At 39.4% G+C, this 19,673-nt stretch overlaps 1 protein-coding gene and 1 long non-coding RNA gene across 4 annotated transcripts; one reads left to right on the top strand and one right to left on the bottom strand.

Moving 5' to 3' along the window:
• The first annotated feature begins 1,223 nt into the window (after positions 1 to 1,223).
• FBXO9 (F-box protein 9) lies at positions 1,224 to 18,232 on the top strand. Of its 3 annotated transcripts, XM_051616294.1 has the most exons (14): positions 1,224 to 1,438; positions 5,493 to 5,570; positions 6,593 to 6,751; positions 7,179 to 7,236; positions 10,017 to 10,116; positions 10,465 to 10,595; positions 11,451 to 11,565; positions 12,244 to 12,362; positions 12,647 to 12,737; positions 13,729 to 13,824; positions 14,584 to 14,677; positions 15,405 to 15,559; positions 16,846 to 16,994; positions 17,438 to 18,232. In XM_051616294.1, exons 1-13 carry the CDS (start codon positions 1,436 to 1,438, stop codon positions 16,952 to 16,954), a joined length of 1,308 nt encoding a protein of 435 aa, XP_051472254.1. In that variant the 5' UTR covers positions 1,224 to 1,435; the 3' UTR covers positions 16,955 to 16,994; positions 17,438 to 18,232. The 3 variants fall into 3 exon arrangements, with proteins under 3 accessions (XP_051472254.1, XP_051472253.1, XP_051472256.1); XM_051616293.1 differs by having other exon boundaries at positions 16,846 to 18,232; XM_051616296.1 differs by having other exon boundaries at positions 1,249 to 1,438; positions 5,497 to 5,570; positions 16,846 to 18,232.
• Positions 12,648 to 13,729, bottom strand: LOC127383403 (uncharacterized). Its single transcript, XR_007889184.1, has 2 exons — positions 13,507 to 13,729; positions 12,648 to 13,261 (listed from the first exon to the last, which is right to left on the bottom strand). It is a non-coding gene; the product is annotated as an uncharacterized LOC127383403 (long non-coding RNA).
• Positions 18,233 to 19,673: the final 1,441 nt, after the last annotated feature.

Below are 19,673 nucleotides of genomic sequence, written 5' to 3'. Positions count from 1 at the left end.
ATGATTCAGTAGGTCTTAACTTCTTTTTAGACTACTTCATGTACGTTGTAAAAGTTCAGCGTCATTTTCCAGTGAGGGTGAGCTGATAGGGAGGTTCAGGAGCGTAGAGCACCCAGCTCCTCCCATCGGGAGGATTTCACATCAGTGAAACCTACAGTGAAATACCCCGAGATTCGACAGGACATCCGCTTGCTAAAAACGGTGTGAAGGAACTCCAAACACTTCTGGATGTCATCCTGCCCCCACCCCCATCTAAAGAGATGCTGGTCTTTGGAACATTTTTTAAAATTTGGAACATTTATATTTCTTAGACTGAAAAAAAAAAAAAAAAGTTAAATTCCCTCCCACGGACACAGGTGCCTCTCCGTGAAGCCAGTGCAAGCTGTGCACACTTATTCAAAAGACATTTCTGCTTTAGGCCATCCCTGTTACATGTCACATCCATAAACAGCTATGTCCTGCAACGCGCAGGGCTGCGGAGACAGGGCACGGGGCACAGGTCACACGTAAAGACCCGCACACCGAGTTTTCTTCTGGAAAAAAAAAAGGCGTTGTGATACGGCTGTTAGAAGTTGTTTTAGTTCCGTTTCAGAAAGCCTGGTGAGGCGCAGAAAAGGCACGTAGTGCCTGTTCACAGACATGGATGGGCAAAGGACGGGGGACGTTCACGCGACCTAGGCAACATTATGATCCGTACAGCCGCAGCACCAGCCGCCCGCGTTTTAGTCTCTCAGGAACAAGGGCCCCGGTCTGACCGGGTGGAAAGGGCTGCTCCCGCATGGAGCCCTGCTCCGGCCGAGACCGTGATGAGAGGCAGGGCCGAGGGGCCAGGAGGTCGCCCCGGGGGCCCTGGACATCGCCGCGTTCCCTCGGCTCCCGTACCGGAGCGGCAGCGAGGAATTGCTGGGCCGGGAATCACACAGCGGCGGAGCCCCCGGCGTCCCCGCCAAGTGGTCTGGAGCGGCAGCGCCGTCTGCCGGGATCGCCGCCCAGGAGGACTACACTTCCCAGCAGCCTCTGCTCCCAGGCGGGGCGGGAAAGGGCACGGCCACGACACCGGGGTGTCGCCCGGGGACTACGTTTCCCAGCAGGCAGCGCGCCGCACGGCTGCAGCCGGAGAGCCGCTGCGGGGCGCGGGGCGCACTGGGACGGGTAGTCCGTGTGGCGGGCACCCGCGCCTCAGAGCGGCCCGTGCGTCAGGCGGCGCTCTGACCTTGCGGGCTCGTCCGGCCGGGTGTCTCCGCCGCTCCCGCCCGCCGGCCCCTCACTCGCCGGGAAGATGGCTGCCGTACGCAGGGCCCGCAGTTACTCCCGCTGCGTGGTGCGCTTCTCCGACCGAGAACTCTGCTAATTTCCCCCCGCGGGGAGGACACACGGACCGAGCGGGGGGGCAGAGACCCCCGGGACGGGACAGCGCCGCCCGAGCGTTGGCAGCATGGTGAGCGGTTCCGGGCCGGCCGTGCGCGGCTCCGGGCGGCCTGGGGCGAGCGGGGCCGGGGTGAGGCACCGGGCACCCGCGGGCAGGTGTCGGGGGTTCCGCCGCAGGTGCGGGCGGAGGGCGGCCCAGCCCTTCCCCGCCTCCGGGCCAGGCCGAGGGGGGCAGCGGCGGCGGCGAGGGGTGTGTTCCCGGGGGCGGGAGGAGCGGCCCCCGCGCCCTGCCCTGCCCGGCCCGGCCCGGCGCTGTCCGCCCGCGGGCGCGGGGTGACGCCGCCGGGAAAATGGTCGTGATCGTCCTGGCCGCGATCCCAGCCCGTATAGCTGCGCCGCGAGGAGATACGGCAGAGGATTTAGTGCTGAGGAGTGGGGCTGCTTGATCGAAGACCGATCTGGCTATCGGTAGACATACCTGAACAAATCACTGTGTCATTCCAGATGAACGAGCCCTCTCTTTCTTGTTCTGCCTCCAAAAAACATGGCCTAAAGTCACTTGGTAATTTAAAGGGCTCCTTGTGCCACGCACTCAACTAATGTAGTTTGAGTTTGTAATTTAACACACTGGGTACTTTTAAGACTCTGCTTGACAAGGTGCTGGGCCATGTCATCTAAACATGTTCCTGCCTAGAAGGGTTGGACGAGATGATCCTTAAGGTCCCTTCCAACCTGGCATTCTATGGTATCAGAAACACTGTTTGTTTCAGTATTGCTTTTCTGACTGCACCTCAGTATGGATTCAAGTATTTGTGACGGGAACCTGATCGTTCTAGGTTAAACCATTAATATAATTCAGCAGCTCTTAAAACTCACTGCTGGCATGATTAAAGCTTAGGTTTGAACAGTGTTGCTTCTACCACAGCAACAGAAAAATGGAGCAACTTTCTCATTTTCTTTTATAACCAAGAAGAATATAGACTGTTGGTCACTGTTTTGCTATGTCATGCTTGCTTGTCCTTAGTTCTGTACAGTTCAGTGGTGGCAGTTACCTCTGAAGTGTTGGTGATCTTGGCTTTGTTTTGCTGAAACAAAGATCTGAGCTATTAAAGGACTTGACATTACAGACAGTTTAGTAAGTGTTGTGCTCTGAGGAAATCAGCATGCAATTACTGATTGCAAAACAGTTAAACTAAGCTGTGCAAATAAAATGTTTTTGCATTTGGCAAATGGTTTCTAAAGCTTTGCAAACAGATAAAAATCCAGTCAACTCAGCTGACTTCTTTTCACAGGTCGCAGTCATAATTCAGATATGTACATTTTACAGGTTGACTGTTTGGTGGTTTGACTGGCTACCGCTTTTCTCACAGAAAATCACTTCAGCTGATGAGTACTCAGGAAGGATATCTCACTTTCAAGCAGGGTAAAGTCACTGTTCCATATGACAGCTGACTTGTACCAGAAGGAGGGCCAACAGTATAAAGATGTACAAGCTAGATTGATCCACTGAGTAATGGTTACAGTACAATGTTCTGTGAACTTCAGAAACTGTAACTGCAATTCAAGTGTTGTCAGAGCGGGGACAAGGATCCAGTTTTTACAAGTTACAGCCTGCGTTAGGTGTGATCTCATGAGCTAGGGAAGATGCTTACTTCATCCATACCTCTGTTTACTCATTTATTGTAGCAAAATCGTAGATAAGTAGCAGAACGATTGTTCGCAGAGATCAGTTTTCCAGGCCAGGAAGCCATGCAGTAGCAATGTGAATGAATTGATTTCCTGGTAAATTTAGAGGGATGGTCACTTATGCTGCCGCTGCTGCCAGAAGACAAACCTTTGATACAAGAGACTTCAGATCACACGTGCACTCGTTACGGAGTAGGTAATGACGAAAGTCAAAACTTTAGTTGCAATCAACTTCGTGATGTTTTTTGACAGCTTGTTGGCTGTGGACTTCATAGCATGGTGTATTTTTTGTTTGGATCAAGAGCACATTTGAGTTTTAAAGAGCATTGAATGACATTTTGGAAGCATTTGGTCCAGAATGGTGACTGACTCTGACTCAGAAATGGAGAAGTAGGGCAGTTGAACAGAGATCAAGGGAGGAAAATTAAGACTCTTGACAGGGTTACTGAAACAATAAATAAACTTCAGCCCACTTCATAACCTTCTAAGTATTTTCAACTCTTAAATTAGTTTATTTACAGACTCCATGAGTTAAAGATTTTAATGGGCGTGCCCTTATGCACAAGAAGATAGCATGTTGATTTAGTTTAGAAATAACGTTACTGGTCTCTGCATTTTGTAGATAAAACCAGGCTTATTCTGCCCAGTCTGAGAGCTGACTGGACATAATTCAGCTGTAAACCGGAAGCTCAGGCAGTGGTAGGCCTTATTTGTGTCAGCCCAGTGCCACACTAATGCACTTACAAGACAGGAATTTAATTACCAGCTTGTTTCTAGGCTATCTTTGTTTGGCCACCATGGATGTAATCCCTGGATGCTAGAATAATGTTATAGGACTGCTTTAACTCACAGGACATTCACTGCCTGCAATTAAATTCTGGAATCATAACCCGTGAAAATGTTATTTACTCCTTGCTCAGATTCAATGCTGCTAGTGTTTTGGAGCACTCTAGCTTACCTGTGTTACCCACCAAGAAATTAAAAATGTATAGACTTAAAATAAGCATAGAAGAAGATGCAGTATCTGTTTAACCAACCAACACTGTCTTCATTATCAATTCGTAAAGATAAATTGACTGAGACATCTGTGAAAGCACCTTTACAGATGACAAGGCGGTAACTTTGTAGTCTTTTGGGTAGGGAACTGAACTCCAGGAGTGTGCTTGTAACCAAGACAGAGCTTAACATTGCCTTCCCATCAGGTTTGCCACTATTCTGTAGTTTGATCATGAACTTCTAGATGCTATATTCATTTAATAACTTTTCTTAATACAAGAATGCTTTGATTTCTGCATTTTGATTGTGTGGGATATGGAGATTTCTTCATGAGAACTTGGAAGAATCTCACTTGACAGAATGTCACTTGGAGTCTTTGAGCACTGTCTACAGTAGGGGAACTAGACTTCTGTAAATAGCTGTGCTAATCTTGATGCCAGGTTTACCTTCTTATAATCCCACTTTGCATTATGTACTGTCAGAACTATAGATGTGAATTTCATTGCAAAACAGTAGAAAAACTTGAGCTGCAAAAAGAACTTTACACAAATAACAAATGTCTTAATCTTTGTTGAGGGTTTTGTTTTTTTTTCCCTTACTGGCATCTTGCTGCTGTTGTCATTGTAGTAGCTTGTCACTGATGCTCAAAATTAGTTATGTTTCGGAGTAGATTCTATACATTTCAGTATGTTTCACAGTGAGAATCTATTTCTGTCTTTCTAAGTTTTGCTCTTAAACTAGCCTTCTAACTGCTATGTAAAACCCTGTTTAGTTAAAGATCTTATTTAAGGTCTTGTTTGTTTAACCTGTTTCACAGCAGTACTGTAAATAAAGCCAGCTGTCAAGCTCTCATGCTAGCTTTTTATTTTCTTTTACAATGCACTTCTTGTTTAGCTTAATGTAGTTTTTTAGATTGCCTGCATTGTCCCATAATTTTCATCAAGTACCTGTTGTTACTTAAAACACTAGTCTTCTTGTGCTTTTGTGAATACTAATCAGATGAAAACTACCAGTTATCTTTACAATTACATTATGGTGATTAAATTTTAATTTCTTGTATGACAAACACTACTGTTTAATACTGAAGCTTTGGTTTTATGCGTTGACTTAGATGGTTAGTATATTTATTTAGGTATTATGGCAGTGTGCTGATGCATGTGAGCCTTCAAGTGATACATAACTAATCTGTATTGAATTGATGTGACTGAAGTGCAGAACCCAGCTTCACTACATCAATAGGGAAGTGCAAACAATACCAATAATTTTGAGATTAATTTTTATAATCAGTTAAGATTGATCCAGGGAGTAGCTGGGCAGGATGGGGAAAAAAAGGAGTAAGCTTAATTCTTTTTTTTACTGAGTGTCCATGACAGCTGTGCTTTGTGCATGTGCTGGAGGGATTTTTGCAGGCTCTAAAATAACGTCTGGCTGCTTTCTACTAGGCAGAAGCTGAAGAAGATTGTCACTCTGATTTGGTAAGAACCGATGACAATGAAAGATCCGGTGAAGCAAATCTTCAGGTATGTCTCTCATGCTGGTGTTTTTTTACAAATACAGCATTGCTGTGATTTAAGCTGCATTACTTATGCTTATTTAGTTACCGCACATTTTTTGATCTAGCAAATGCTTAATCTGCCCCTCCAAAAGTGAAATAGATAAATTTTACATTGTGTTCCAAGTGTCAACATTCAGTCTTCAGTGATCTGTGTAGATATTGTGGCAGATTTGGAATTTTTCTGAAGAACTGTAGAAATTTCTGTATGGATCAAACTCCAGTGAGTCACTCCATTTTAAAGCACAAAGTTGATAAAAGCAGTCTGACAGAGTGTGTTCTCTTATGATACTAGATTTCTGTGTAGTTGGCTCCCAAGAAGTTGTGATGATTGCAAGAGATGTGTAAAGTGTAACTTCAAAGATGCTGAAAAAAATGCACGGCAAGAATTACAACTTGTCTTGTTTCACAGAGCACAGTCCTTTCTTTTGAGAAGAGAAAGGAACATTAAGTTTTTATGTGTATATTTTACAAATGACAGCCATGATTTTCATAAAGCTTACTGTGCTTGTGTACAAAAATTAGGTTTTCTAAATTTTAATTTCAAGAGCAAATTGACTTATTTTTTAAGACAACTTTACATAAACAACAACAACTTCTTTTTTAAGATAACTTTGCATAAACAAGAACAAACACCATGTTTAGAAAGAATACTTTTTTATGGAGTGTTAGTTCAAAACCATAGTACTAACAACCACTTCCTGAAACATCATTTTTTCTTCTATGGTGAACAGTCCAGGTAACAGCACTTAAGTTATTGAGTGATATTAAACAAGTACTTGTGCACTCTTTCTTAATAATTCACTATAAAACAATTGCTAACTCTGTGTCTGAACTCACTGAAACTATTTCAGACTTGGAGGCATAAAGCATAATTTGAAATTCCTTTTTTGTGTTTGTGTATTTTATAATTTCTCCTCAGGAGATGTACTGTCTGAATATGTGATACTAAATAAGAATTAATCTGTTTTGTTTTGCTTTTTTTTTTAGGCAGAGCTGCAGATGTTCAGAGCTCAGTGGATGTTTGAGCTTGCCCCAGGTATGAGTTCTAGTGGGTTGGAACCTCTGCCATGCAGAGCATCTTCAAGAGGACCTGGAGTAAAGTCTGTAGATGCCAGAGGGAAGCAGGAGATAGCGAAAGAGGAAAAGGTACAAAAAATAGATCTATATTTTTGTGGGGTTTGTGTGTTAGTATTGTAGTATAACTATTCTAAAAGCCAATGCTGAATTAAATCTAGAGAAATAACAGGAGTGATTAACCTGTTGTCTCCATACTAAAGGCTTTCCATAATCCTACACTGATTTTTCTAGTTTTTATGCTTGGCTTTGCATCACATTGCCAGTCTGCTTTCTGAAAGACTGTAAGTGAGAGGTGAGCAGCAGGAACATGGATTGGTGGGAATTTCAGTTAAAGCTTGTAGCACATGGAAATGTCTTCTCGCTGTATTTATTGAATTATTTTATTCATCTCTTTCATGAGGTGCAATAGGTAAGATGAAAAGTAATTCTAAGTCAAGTGGCAATATGCTTGTATTGAAAGGAAATTAAAAATTCTTCTGTGTAATTTATTGTGCAGGCAAAAGAACTTTTCCTGAAGGCAGTGGAAGAAGAACAAAATGGGGCCCTTTATGAAGGTAATATGGAAGTCTACAATTAACATCCTTGTTGCAGAGGAATCTAACACTCTGATTTAGGTGCAGGACTGTTCACTGTTAAGTGAACTTAAAGTGCAGGCTAATAGTAATTTGAGAGTTCATTTATTCAGATAAGCAAATGTGCTATAAAAGGAACCAACATATCACAGTTCTAAGGTTCAGATGAAGCTAAAATCAAGGGAAAAATTTCTAACTTTCAGACAAAACGACAGTATTTTGAAGTCTAAGAATTGAATGAAGCACTGGATTGCCTCTTCATACAGCATGCTTCTTTATGTGACTTTGATAACAGTAATTAGACAAGGCAATATACTGTGTTTCTTAATTCCACTTTCAACAGAACTTCTTAACCCATGGAATGTTTTGTTGTTTGATTTTTGTTTTGGTGTTGTTTAGTTTTTGTGGTTGTTTTTTAATTGACACAGCATGCTAAGGTAGCTTCTTTAAGAATTCCTGAAGTGAAAGCTCAGGAAGGTTGTGGATGCCCCCTCCCTGCAAGTGTTCAAGGTCAGATTGGACAGGGCTTTGAGCAACCTGGTTTAGTGGGAGGTGTCCCTGCCCATGCAGGAGGGTTGAAATTAGATGATCTTTAAGGTCTCTTGCAACTGGATAAGTAGTGGAGATACCAGGCACCAACTGATGACTCTGTTATAACACTGAGTTTTTTTTTCTTTTTTAAAAATAAGGAACACAGAATGTATGTGCCATCCTGCTGATTCACTAGAAGCTTTGGCCACCTTTCTTAAAAGTACAGGTGCAAAATACAGAACCATCAGGTAATTTTGCTTGGAAAAGACCTTTAAGGTCATCAGGTCCAACTGTGAACCGAGCACTGCCAAGTCCACCACTGAACAATGTCCCTAAACACCACATCTAAACATCTTTTAAATACCTCCAGGGATATTGACCAGTACATTCCTGAGCAGCCTATTCAGTGCATGACAAGACTTTCAGTAATAAAAAAGTTTTTCTTAATATCCAGTTTAAACCTCCCCTGGCACAACTTGAGGCCATTTCCTCTTGTTCTATTGCGTTTTACTTGGGAGAGGAGACCAACACCCACCTTGCTGACCTCAGCTACCCATTGAATAAAAAATTTCATCTCCACCATGGGAGTTTTCCTTCCCTTGCAAGGGATTTCTGGTTGTTTTTCCTGATCTCAAATGAACTGGGAGAAATACGAATTCCCAATAGGTAATAAAATTATTTGGTTCAGTTTCTAATTTAGTACATGTTTTTAAGGGGCAAAATTACTTTAGGCTAAGGTGTTTTATGTGTTGGGTATAGAAGTAAATGTGCAGTAAAAAGATTTCAGAACTAAATCTAACATATAATCTACCATTTAGTAAAACATACACTAGATTGTGAAGGTTCTTTAATACCAACAGTTTCCATGTCAATAAAAAAAAATATATGAGGAAAGCCATCTATTTAGCCATTTTATATGTATAATGAAAGCTGTAGCTTCATCTGTTTGAGTGTACTCATTGTATGTTTGAATACAGCAGCAGAGAAGTAGTAGCATCTGACAGTTGCATTCACAAGAGTGTTTTAGGCATCTGTATTTCATGAATATTAATTAATTAATTTTCAGTTGAATTTGATTTGAGGCTTACGGAAACAAAACAAAACTGTTTTTACACATCTGTGTGAGACCTTAGAGATATGGTCCTATACCAGGCACAGAGATATTACTGAGCACATGTTGGGGCATCTGGTTTCAGACCACACTTTTTTATCTGCTGTCCTGGCCAAGGTCACCAGAATCCAATTAGCATTTCAGCCTGCTGCTGAAATCTGCTGATACATGACGCTTGTGAGACAGTTATGTGCAGCAGCATGTTCATGTTTAAGTACAGTACAGGCCTTGCTGCAAGATTAAATGCAAAAGCTGAGACCGATCTCTTTGTTAGCTGGCTGCTGGTATTCCTACTCACCAGACAAAGGGTACTAAGTTGTCAGGCACTGACCCTCACGTGAACTCAAGGAAACAGGGACACATACTTGCCCCAAACTCAGGCTTCTCAGACTCATTAGTGTGTCAAATTCTGAGCTCCAAAGTCACTGGTATTTTATTTTGGGTTTTGGCTGAGGGAGAGCGGCCCTCCGGTCTTGGTACCACGATGTGAAAATACAAAGAGATATATAAATACATATGTGATCTTAATAGTGATATTAAAACAGACTGAATATACATACAATGAATCCACTTTAAATTAAGAAGGGTGCACAGAGTTAACTCAGAAGAAGGACATTCTGCAGCCTAAATAATCACTCATTCCCACAGTGAAATTCCAGGGCCTGCTTCTCTGTTCAGTGTTTGTAGCATCTTAGGGGTGTTAAAGACAGAAGTACTTTATCTGCATCCTATAAGAAGCCTGATCTGTCAGTTTTTCCTTCATACCTGATAATCTTTTCTTTGCTACATAGCTTTTTGAAAAGGCTTCTTTCCTCCATTCAAGTTGCTCACCCTCAGCATTTTGAGTGGCTTGCTTCTGCATCTTCTGTAGTTCCCAGAATTTTGGGGCAGTAAAATTTACTTGGTTTGTGTCTAGTGTTTATGTTTCAGAAGCACACCAATATTTTATTTATCCTTTTCACCTTTTTAATGTTATGTATGTCTGAAGGACTGTATGTACTTAACTGAATAGCTGCATAATCTTTCAAATTGTCTTTAATATTCCTCATGGTTACTTCTGAATGTAATGCCTAAAATCTTTTTGGCTTGTTGAGAAAGCTTTAAAAATCTTTCTTTTCAGCCATCAAGTTTTATCGTCTAGCCATGCAGCTTGTACCTGACATAGAGTTCAAGATCACCTATACACGGTCCCCAGATGGAGACGGAGTTGGAAAAAGGTGGTAAGTATGAAAATCTGTTAGTTAAGTGCATAGGGGTACTGAGACTTGACATTTTGTTTCTTCAGTGATGTCACTAAAAAGTGACCTCTCAAATCCCAAAAGAAACTAAAATTGGAAATAAATGAGAAAAAAAAAGAAGGTTGTTACTGTCCAGTGGGTTCCACTAAAATCTAAATTAATTTGATAGGATTGCAGTAGTTTTATCATCTGATGAAATGCGATTGCTTTAAAAACATACAAGTAACAACTATATTGAAGGAGGGTAAGACAGCAGATTGATGCCAAGATAAGAACATCTGTTAGTGTGTTTTGTCCAATGTCATAGTGTTGGTGTTCCTACTTTTCTAGTGTTGAGGATAACACAGAGGATGACAAAATGGCAGATCTCCTGTCAGATTTCCAGCAGCAGTTAACTCTTGAGGATTCTTCAGTGAAACTCTGTCAGCCTGAGGTGGATGTCAGCCAGACCCATATCTCAGGTAGGAGATGAGAAACACAAAAAGACTTCAGAGCAGAGTGAAAACTGTTGAAGTCATTCTGTCAGCTTCAGATGTTAGTGGGCTGGAAAGGATCCCTCCTGGTCATCACAGTAATACAATAATCACAGACTCAGCAGCCCCAGGAAAACTTAGGGAGCCAGAAAGTTGTTAGAAACAATTTTGGCTTAATTTCCAGGGGCTTTCTCACTGGACTTCTAATGCTAGGAAAATTATTATTATGTGTTCTTGTGGTGCTTTGATGAGGATTCTGTCATTATCTTGTATTACATTAGAAAAGGTCTTTCATCATAACAATACTGTGTGATACCATTTTCAATTGCTGGGCCTGTACCACAAAATACAGGGTGACATATTACTTGTTTGTAGTGGATAGGTTGTTCTTAGGACCTCCTATCCAATACTAAACCTGACCTGAGCTTATTTAGGTTGCCATGCAAAAGCAGTATGCTTTGAGGTAAGTGTTACATGCTAGGTCAGTTGGAAGAAAATACTGCTTTGCAGGGTTGTGGATATGCAATGTATTTGTGGATTTTTTGGTATAACACCTTACAGTTGTGGATATTTGTAGTCTAAATCTGCTTCTATCCTATTATCTTACTATAATGCACTTTCAACCCCTGATTTTTGTTCTTTCATGACTTTTTTTCTAATACATAGCAACTTTTAAAATTAAAGATATATTTTTCCTTTGTTTTCTGGCATCTGGCTACAATGTGAAAAAGTAGGATTTTTTTAATGGGAAGTCAGAACTTAAGTAATGGTCAAACCAGGAATTTTAAGTAAGTGATTGAGTTACAGGTTACCACCTAACAAAGATTTTGTTTCCCTTTGCAGTGTTGCCTATGGAAGTACTAATGTACATTTTCCGATGGGTGGTTTCAAGTGACTTAGACCTAAGATCATTGGAGCAATTATCTCTTGTTTGTCGGGGATTTTACATTTGCGCCAGGTATTGTAGATGAGTTATCTAGATTGAAGCTTCTCTCTGCTCTAAGGGAGCAAAAAAGGCTTTTTTACACTCAGGCATATGTAAACAGTATGTAGAGGTGGATAATAAAACTACAGAGCAAAATAGCCTGTATTGGAAAGGTGGTGGGGTTTTTTGTTGGTTTTGTTTTGGTTTGTTTGCTTTTGGGCTGCTAAATCCTACACGTAGGACTATGTCCTGCTTTTTCTTCCCAGGGCAGTTGTCATGTTATTCTCCTTTCAGTGCCAGTCAGTTTTTGACTACATCACTAAATGGGATGTTAGATAGATGACTTCACTGTAATAAAAACTATTGCTGAAAGTCTTACTTGCTCTACCTTGTTTGAAAGTTAGAGTTGCAATGTCTCCAAAATGTCTCCTGGCTTGTCATCCTCGTATGGCCACACAGAGCATTGCCAGGGTGCTGCAATGTTGTGGTTCTGTTTGTGGCTGAAAATGGCATTGTGTTCTTGAACTTCACTGGAGGAAGTGGCTTTTAAATGCTCCAGGAGTAAGTCAGTTAGTCAATAATTTTAAATTATGACCTGTTCTTCAAGAAAGTTCATCTCAGTTGCATCCAAACTAAATGATGGAGTGTGTTACTTTGATATATAAAAGCTAAACAAGTTACAGGATTTGCCTTTTTTCTCATTTTCACTAGAGATCCTGAAATCTGGCATCAAGTCTGTTTGAAAATATGGGGCAGGAGCTGCAATAAACTTGTTCCATATACCTCTTGGAGGGAAATGTTTTTGGAAAGGCCTCGCGTTCGATTTGATGGTAAGGTGTACTTTTGCAAACAGTTTTTTACTGCATGTAACCATGACAGAAGCAATCAGGTGCGTTTGATGTTTATGGCATTTTTAGACCTAATCTTACTTTGTTTGGGCTTTTGAATCTGTAAAACATCTGTAAAGAGAAGTTTACGGGGGACAAAAATAAAAACTTTCATGTATTTAAGTAACAGAAGTAAACTCAAAAGTTTTAGATTAATGTTTTTTTCATCTTAAATATTTTATGTACTTAATTATTTTTTTGTATACTTACATTTTCCTTTCCTGTAGGTGTATATATCAGCAAGACAAAATACATACGACAAGGAGAGCAGTCTCTTGATGGTTTCTATAGAGCGTGGCACCAAGTGGAATATTACAGGTAGAACTGTAGTACAATGAGTGAGTGAAATGTTTCTCTCTCTTAAGTTCTTAAAATCCACCTCTTGATGTTACAGACATTAATCATTCTGTAAAACTCTGTAGAACTACTGTGGTGTGTAAAATTATGTATATTTTCTGAGAATAGGTCTTAAGAAACTGAATTTATTATCGTAATTAGAGATGGGCTTAGAAACACATTTTGTCCTCAGTTATACAATTTCAAGGGGGTAAAACTTAAACAGTGACAACAGTAATACTTGTCCACAGATTTCTTTCCCTGGATCACTTCTGCTTTACATTTCTGATAAAAAAATTGTTTTCAGCAAAGGAAAAATAAGTGATTATACGAGAATTGTCTTTTAACTTATTTGTAACCAATTGTAAATAATCAAGAGGCTGGGCTTTCTCAACTTGCTGTAAATACCCTGACATTTGTTTCCCCAGCCTGGTTTTCTGCTGTTCTTCATCTCACTGTTCCCAGCATTTATTGTTCCATTCTGCTGTCCCTTCTGAGCCTGGAAACTGATAGTAGAAATAATTGAATCTCATGGCTATTTCTATAGGCTTACAAACATTAGCATGGTATCCAAGTATTGCAAAAATTGATGAGATCCTGGAACCTGAAAAAGTCTGTATGACATTGTCTATTCTGTATGGTACTTTAATTAAGATTTTGTTGCATTTGTTTCAGTCAGTGCTAGGAATGGAGAAACTTATGTGAAGTCAGTTTTGATTCCAGGGTTGCCTTGTTGCCCTGAACTTCTTACCTCTGTCATAACTCTTCATAACTTGATATTTTAATGTTCAAAATTCTTTTGATTCCTGATCTCTTTTTTCTGTTACATCACGTGTGAAGAAATATGTTTTCAAATCCCGTTACATATTGAGTGCTGTATCTTTCTGGAAAAAAAACAACAAAAAAGCAATCCAACAAAACTGAAAAATGATATGTTTTCTAGGTTTATATTGTTTAATTATATTTTTTGCAGGTATTTGAGATTCTTTCCAGATGGTCAAGTTATGATGCTAACAACTCCTGAAGATCCTCAATCTATAGTTCCTCGCTTACGGACTAAAAATACAAGGTTGTTGAAATAAAATATTTGGCTCTACAGTTTTCATCTTGCTTTTACCTGGCAATTTCCATCTATGTTTGCCTCAGATTCTGTATACTGGCTTAGCAAAATGAGTAAAAATACAATGATATTTATATTGTGTTATGGATCTTTATAGTTATCGTCTGAGAAGTACAAAAAATGGTCTTTATGTAAAGATGTCTTTAATTTCAAAGTCCTGATACTGTAATTGGATTTCCTTTGTGAGTTATGTGATTTTAAACTTTTAAAGGAAGATGGAAGAATACATGCTATTAGCTTGGTTGTTTTAGAATAGTTTTAAAGATACTATTTTGTTATTGACTGCTTTCTCACATTTCCTTGACTGAAGGAAAGTGAAGATTTTGATGGGATGTGTCTGAGTTAATGTTTGATTTCTTTTTTTTATGTTTGCACAAACTTGTTAAAAACGTAGAAATTCATTTGCAACTTCAGAACAGGTTTTGAGCAGTTCACCAGATGTCTGAAAATATTTAGCAGTAAGCTAGGCAAAACTGACTAACTTATCTTTAATGTCCTATCTGGGAAAATTAGAAGCAACCTTCCAAAATGGTATCATTTCAGATTTCAGTGAGCCTTGTACTTTTCTAAATGGCAATAAAAAAATCTTTTCCTTTATTATGTTACACAGTCTTCTGTTCATCCCTGATATTCATGTTTTAAGTACATTGATGTTTTGAGACAGAATATTTTTAAGTCCCTGACACTATCCCCCTCTTAACCTTCCAGAACGGATGCAATCTTGCTTGGTCATTATCGCCTTTCCCAGGAAACGGACAATCAAACCAAAGTATTTGCTGTAATAACAAAGAAAAAGGAAGACGTGAGTAGCAAAATAGAATAAATGAAAAATAGTTAAGGAGAGGGCTTTTTAAATAAGTTTTTCCTCAGACTGAACATTTGAAGGCCCCTGAAGATTTCCTTTACACCAGAGGACTAAAAAATAAATGTCATTTTTAAAATGGTTTAAAAATAGAATATAAATACTCATGGTGATTTATCTTACCTTTTTCCCCAAAATGTGGAATAATAATGTTATTAAGGCAGGTAAATATCTGCTTCCCTTTTGAGCAAGGGTTCTCCCCTTAGACTTAATCACCATGTGTGGTGCTATTAGCTAGTTTGTTAACATTGTGAAGGGTCATTTTCTGAGATCAGTTTTGACCGTGTGCAATTATGTTCCACAGCATTAAGTAAAGCTAAATAAGCAGTACTCATTAGTTGAACTCTGAATTATTTGGTCCGTTTATTTGCATCACAGGATTTTCTGTTTAACAAAATGTCAGGAGAAAGTTGTGAAGAGTTTGAACTGTTACCTTGCTTTGCAGTGAGTTTGCATAGTTTGTATGGTGTCCTCCACGCTTACCTTACTTTCTGCAAAAACTTCTTCCATAATTAACATCTAAATCAATGTATTTTCAAGGAATACCAATACTTGCTTTTAAATATGAGAGTGTAATAATCTGTCCTGACAGTTACTTAGGCCTCAGGATGCATAGTTGTACAATGTGTTCTTTGTAGGTCATGAAACTTCTTTCCTCTTTGTACAGAAACCAATTGATTACCACAAATACAGGTATTTCCGCCGTGTCCCTACACAAGAAACAGATCACAGTTTTCATGTAGGACTACAGTTGTGCTCCAGTGGGCGCCAGAGGTTCAACAAACTTGTCTGGATACATCATTCTTGTCACATAACTTACAAGTAAGTAAATTGAGAGTAACGGCAAAGAAGGATAGTTAACTGTAGAAACACAGATGACATTAATTTGTCCAGTACTAAGTACAGAAGATGTAAAGCCTGCGAGGCTTTAACAAAATGTCGTGAAAACAGTAACTGGTCCTGATTTGATAGATCATAATGAACTTTTACTCTAAGAAATCCTAAGATTTTAGTAACTTTTTATAGTGGTATGGGAATTTTCCTAAGTAGCAAAACTGAAGTATTTTAGGCATTTAAAGGATTTATGCACAGTCTTTGAATTATTTCAGAGTCAGGGTCAAATTGACTTAGTGTGGTGCTAGTAAAGGGGTGTGGAAAACATACATTCATGAAGATATATTTCCTTTCCTCTGTGGATGTGCAAGCTAGATATGTTGGCCTCCAGCATGAGAAAACTGTAACGCTTACAAACTATATAATCCAGCAGTGCCAAGTATGGGCATTTGACCAACTCTTTCGGTGGCTAATCAAGCAAGAGCCATGGTTCTTTCACCTGATACTGTCCAGGGGTTTGATATTGTCATTTGGGGTGGGTTGGACATTGTTTTCCAGTCATCTTAATCTCTGTATTCAGTGCTTTTATAGGGACATAGATCAGCTATTATGCTGGAAGTCAGTAAAATCTAGGAACTACTGGTGGTTTGAAGTAAAACAGAAAATAAACAGAAAATTTGATTTTATAAACCCAAATATTTTTGTACTTTTTTATGAAGAAATGGTAGTCTCACAGACATTCTTTTCAGCATGAAGTTTCTGTACTGCTCAGGTTCTGCTATGCCTGTCAGTGTGATGGTGTCCTTTTGAAACAAGAATACAGATGAGTATAAAACACAGCTAGCAAGACAAATGCTTTTTGTCAGTGATACTCAGATATACTTGAGTTTCTTCTCTGCAGAGTTTTGTGAACATACAAGTTTTTGCTGTCACTCTGTGTTCTGAATTCAGGGTTCTAAGTGAAACAAATGAAAGGGGATTTTTTACTTGAATATTAATATGGTGACTTGAGTGACATTCTGTGCTGTTTCACATCTTGGAGCTAATAGTAAGAGTGGAAAGGGAAAGTGGTTTCTTTGATATTGAAATAAAGGTACATTCTATATGGTGTGATTTGGCCAACATTCAGATGCTTTCAGAACAAGTCAGCCTGAAAGACGCTTACATCCCAGCTGTAGTTCGGTGCACGTATTGTACTGTGGAAGGTGATTGCATTATTGAGGGACTTAAACAGAAACTGGTATGTAATTTAACCCTTACGATGCTCTTTGCAGATCGACTGGTGAGACAGCTGTTACTACTTTCGACATTGACAAAATGTACACCCCTTTGTTCTTTGCACGAGTGAAGAGTTTTACTGCATTTTCAGAAAAGCCGCTCTGAGAAACACCTTTTCCTCTCACAAGTCTTGCATGTATACAAGGTTGTAGCTAATAAGCACTTAAGTTATAAATGTGTATATATTTGGAACATTTTTAAATTCTGGGGAATGTTGGGAAGGTGGTATATTCTATTTGGTTTTGAATGACTGAGGCTTTGTTTTGAGATCAGTCTCTTGAGTATTAAACACCTTTACTTTGTGACAAGAATTTGATAACAAAGATTTATCTTTTGGTTTGATTGTTTTAAAACAGATTTTTTAAAATAAATTTGCTTAAAATGTGGATCTTCATCTGCCTGGACACTAGTTTGTCCAAAAACAATTACAGGAGAATCTTGCTGTCCATGGGACAGTGTGCGTAATCTCAGGTGAAGGCTTCAAACATGAAGGGGAGAAAGTTGTCTTACATCTTTTAAACTGTGTGACTTAAAAGAACTTCAAATAAATGTTTTCTTTAAATTAAACCTATTTTGTTTGCCTTTAAGATCTGGCATTTTGTCAACATCAACCTTAAGAAAAAACTGTCACGGGTAAGCAAGCCTGAAGCATAAAATTTAACCCCAGAGGTACGTCCCTGCCACTGCAGTGGTATCAATTGGTCATAAATGTAATTTGATCTTGTCAGAAGTTAGTGCAGCCTGCCTTCTTGACAGGATGGGCACAAACAGGAGAGGCACATGGAGTTGTTCTCTTGTACTGTAGGACCAGTTTGCAGGTACGTGTCTCTGCTTAGGAAATGTCACAGTGCACAGTGGAAATGCTGGTGTGTACTGATTGTGCATTGGCCAGCTCTGAATGCACAGGTCAGCAGGGCTCACTTGGAAGTGATTGCAATGTGTTATAACCCTCCGTCTAACCTTGCTACAGAAGCTGTAAACCCTTTGAGCATTTGTTGTACTAAGATAAATTTTGAGGCTGCTGTAGAAGTTCAGGTGCTGTGTACTGCTACTCATGAAGTGTACCTTGAGGTCTGGTGCAGGTACTGTACGCTGCTTCTTCTGCATATAGCGCTTGGGGGTGTAGTGCAGACACTGTAATGCTGCTTATTATATATGTATCTTGGATTCTGAAAGAGCTGAAGCTTTTTTGTGTAGTTTTTTTAAGCCATTTTGCATAATTTACCTTTGAGCATCTCATTTCAGAATGCTGACCTGGACTTGAGGAATAAAATGTGAAAGCTGTGGAAAGAACTATACTTGTTCCATAATTTATAAAGTGTATCTTTGCAAGGAGCTACATGATTAAAAATACATCAATAAATCATTATTTTGAACATGCAATCCCTTGCAATTTCTTATTTTGCCAATAAATATTTTCCTACAGTTAAAGATGGTTAGTTAGGGGTTACCATGCATAAACTACGTGCTAGGCAAGATCAACAGATAGAATTAGCCTTTTAATGACTTTTAATTATACAACTTACAGGTTATCAGAGAAAAGCAGAGAAGCTTTCAGGTACATGAGTTCTGAATTAGGATGTGTACATCTGAAACGTGCTTTTTATATCTAGTCTAATGAGACTCCCTCTACAACCCTTCTTTGGCCTGTGTTCTTGGGCTGCAGTTGCACTATTACTTCATACAACAGAACATTTAGTAAGGAGTGTATTATATTCTCATTGCTGGAGGGAAAAAGAATTGCTTAGAATATAAACTTCATGTTTTGAAATATGGCCAGGTCTGCAAATGGAAAGAAGTTAGTTACCTACACTTTTGCTGAGGATGAAGGATAGATATCTGATTCTGTTTGCTGAGAAATGTCAAAAAGTTTTTGTCCCAGGAACCTGGAGATTATAACAGTTATTTGTTTAGATAGAGTTTTGTCCAGTAACCAAGTTGGGTGTAATAGAAGAGTGTTTAAAATCCAAGCTCGTTTCATACTTCTCTGCTTCTGAGCTTTTGTTTTTCTTACCTTGGCTATTTGTTTGAAATATACTGTGGTTGTAGGAAAAGCTAGCTAATGTCCTGTTTTAAACTGAGACGTTGATTCAACAGAAATCTCAGGCAGTGATTATTTTAAGACTATATGAAATACTCTTTCAGTGAAAAAATTATGTAAGCCTTCTATCTGTGAGACTCAGCTGTGATTAATATGCTTGCTGCCCTACACTTAGGGATACAAGGAAGTTGAGCAGGTTTCATTTTCTGAAATGGTTTATCAGCAGATAGTGTTACCTGTACGTTCACATGTAGCTATTAAAATAGTACTTATTTCAGAAAGTGATTGAGTGACTAGTTGCTCTTCTTTTATTCCTTCTAGCGATTTTCTGTAGTCCAAGGCTCTAATTGCTAGAGGCTCTCTGTTCTTGTAATTTAGTATTATTGTCCTTTTAATTACGATATAAAGACATTAGTTGGTATAAATAGTTTGCTGCTGGGAAATTGCTCTTTACTAATTGAATCAGTAACTTGAAAAAAAGAATAAGGTATATACCCTCATGCAGTCCTTTTTTTCCAATAGTTTATTGTATGACCTGGGACAAATTCACTCATAAAAATGGAAGGAGGGCTACAAGAGGTGACAGAAACATGGTTCTTGGGGCTGCAGATCTATGCATTGGATTAAAGACAGCAGAAGTGTGGAGGGAGGATGCTCAGATGATCAAATGTTACACTGATTTGGCTCAGTCTAATTGGAGTTTAGCACCAGTTAACCCTTTGTGTGTCATGCTGGGCTGTAGATGGGGAGATGGTGTGATTGAGGGCCCTGAGCAAAGGACCA

Source organism: Apus apus, chromosome 3 (assembly GCF_020740795.1).
Source record: "Apus apus isolate bApuApu2 chromosome 3, bApuApu2.pri.cur, whole genome shotgun sequence".
NCBI classification, from domain to species: Eukaryota; Metazoa; Chordata; class Aves; order Apodiformes; family Apodidae; genus Apus; species Apus apus.
This window is presented reverse-complemented; position numbering and strand designations above follow the sequence as displayed.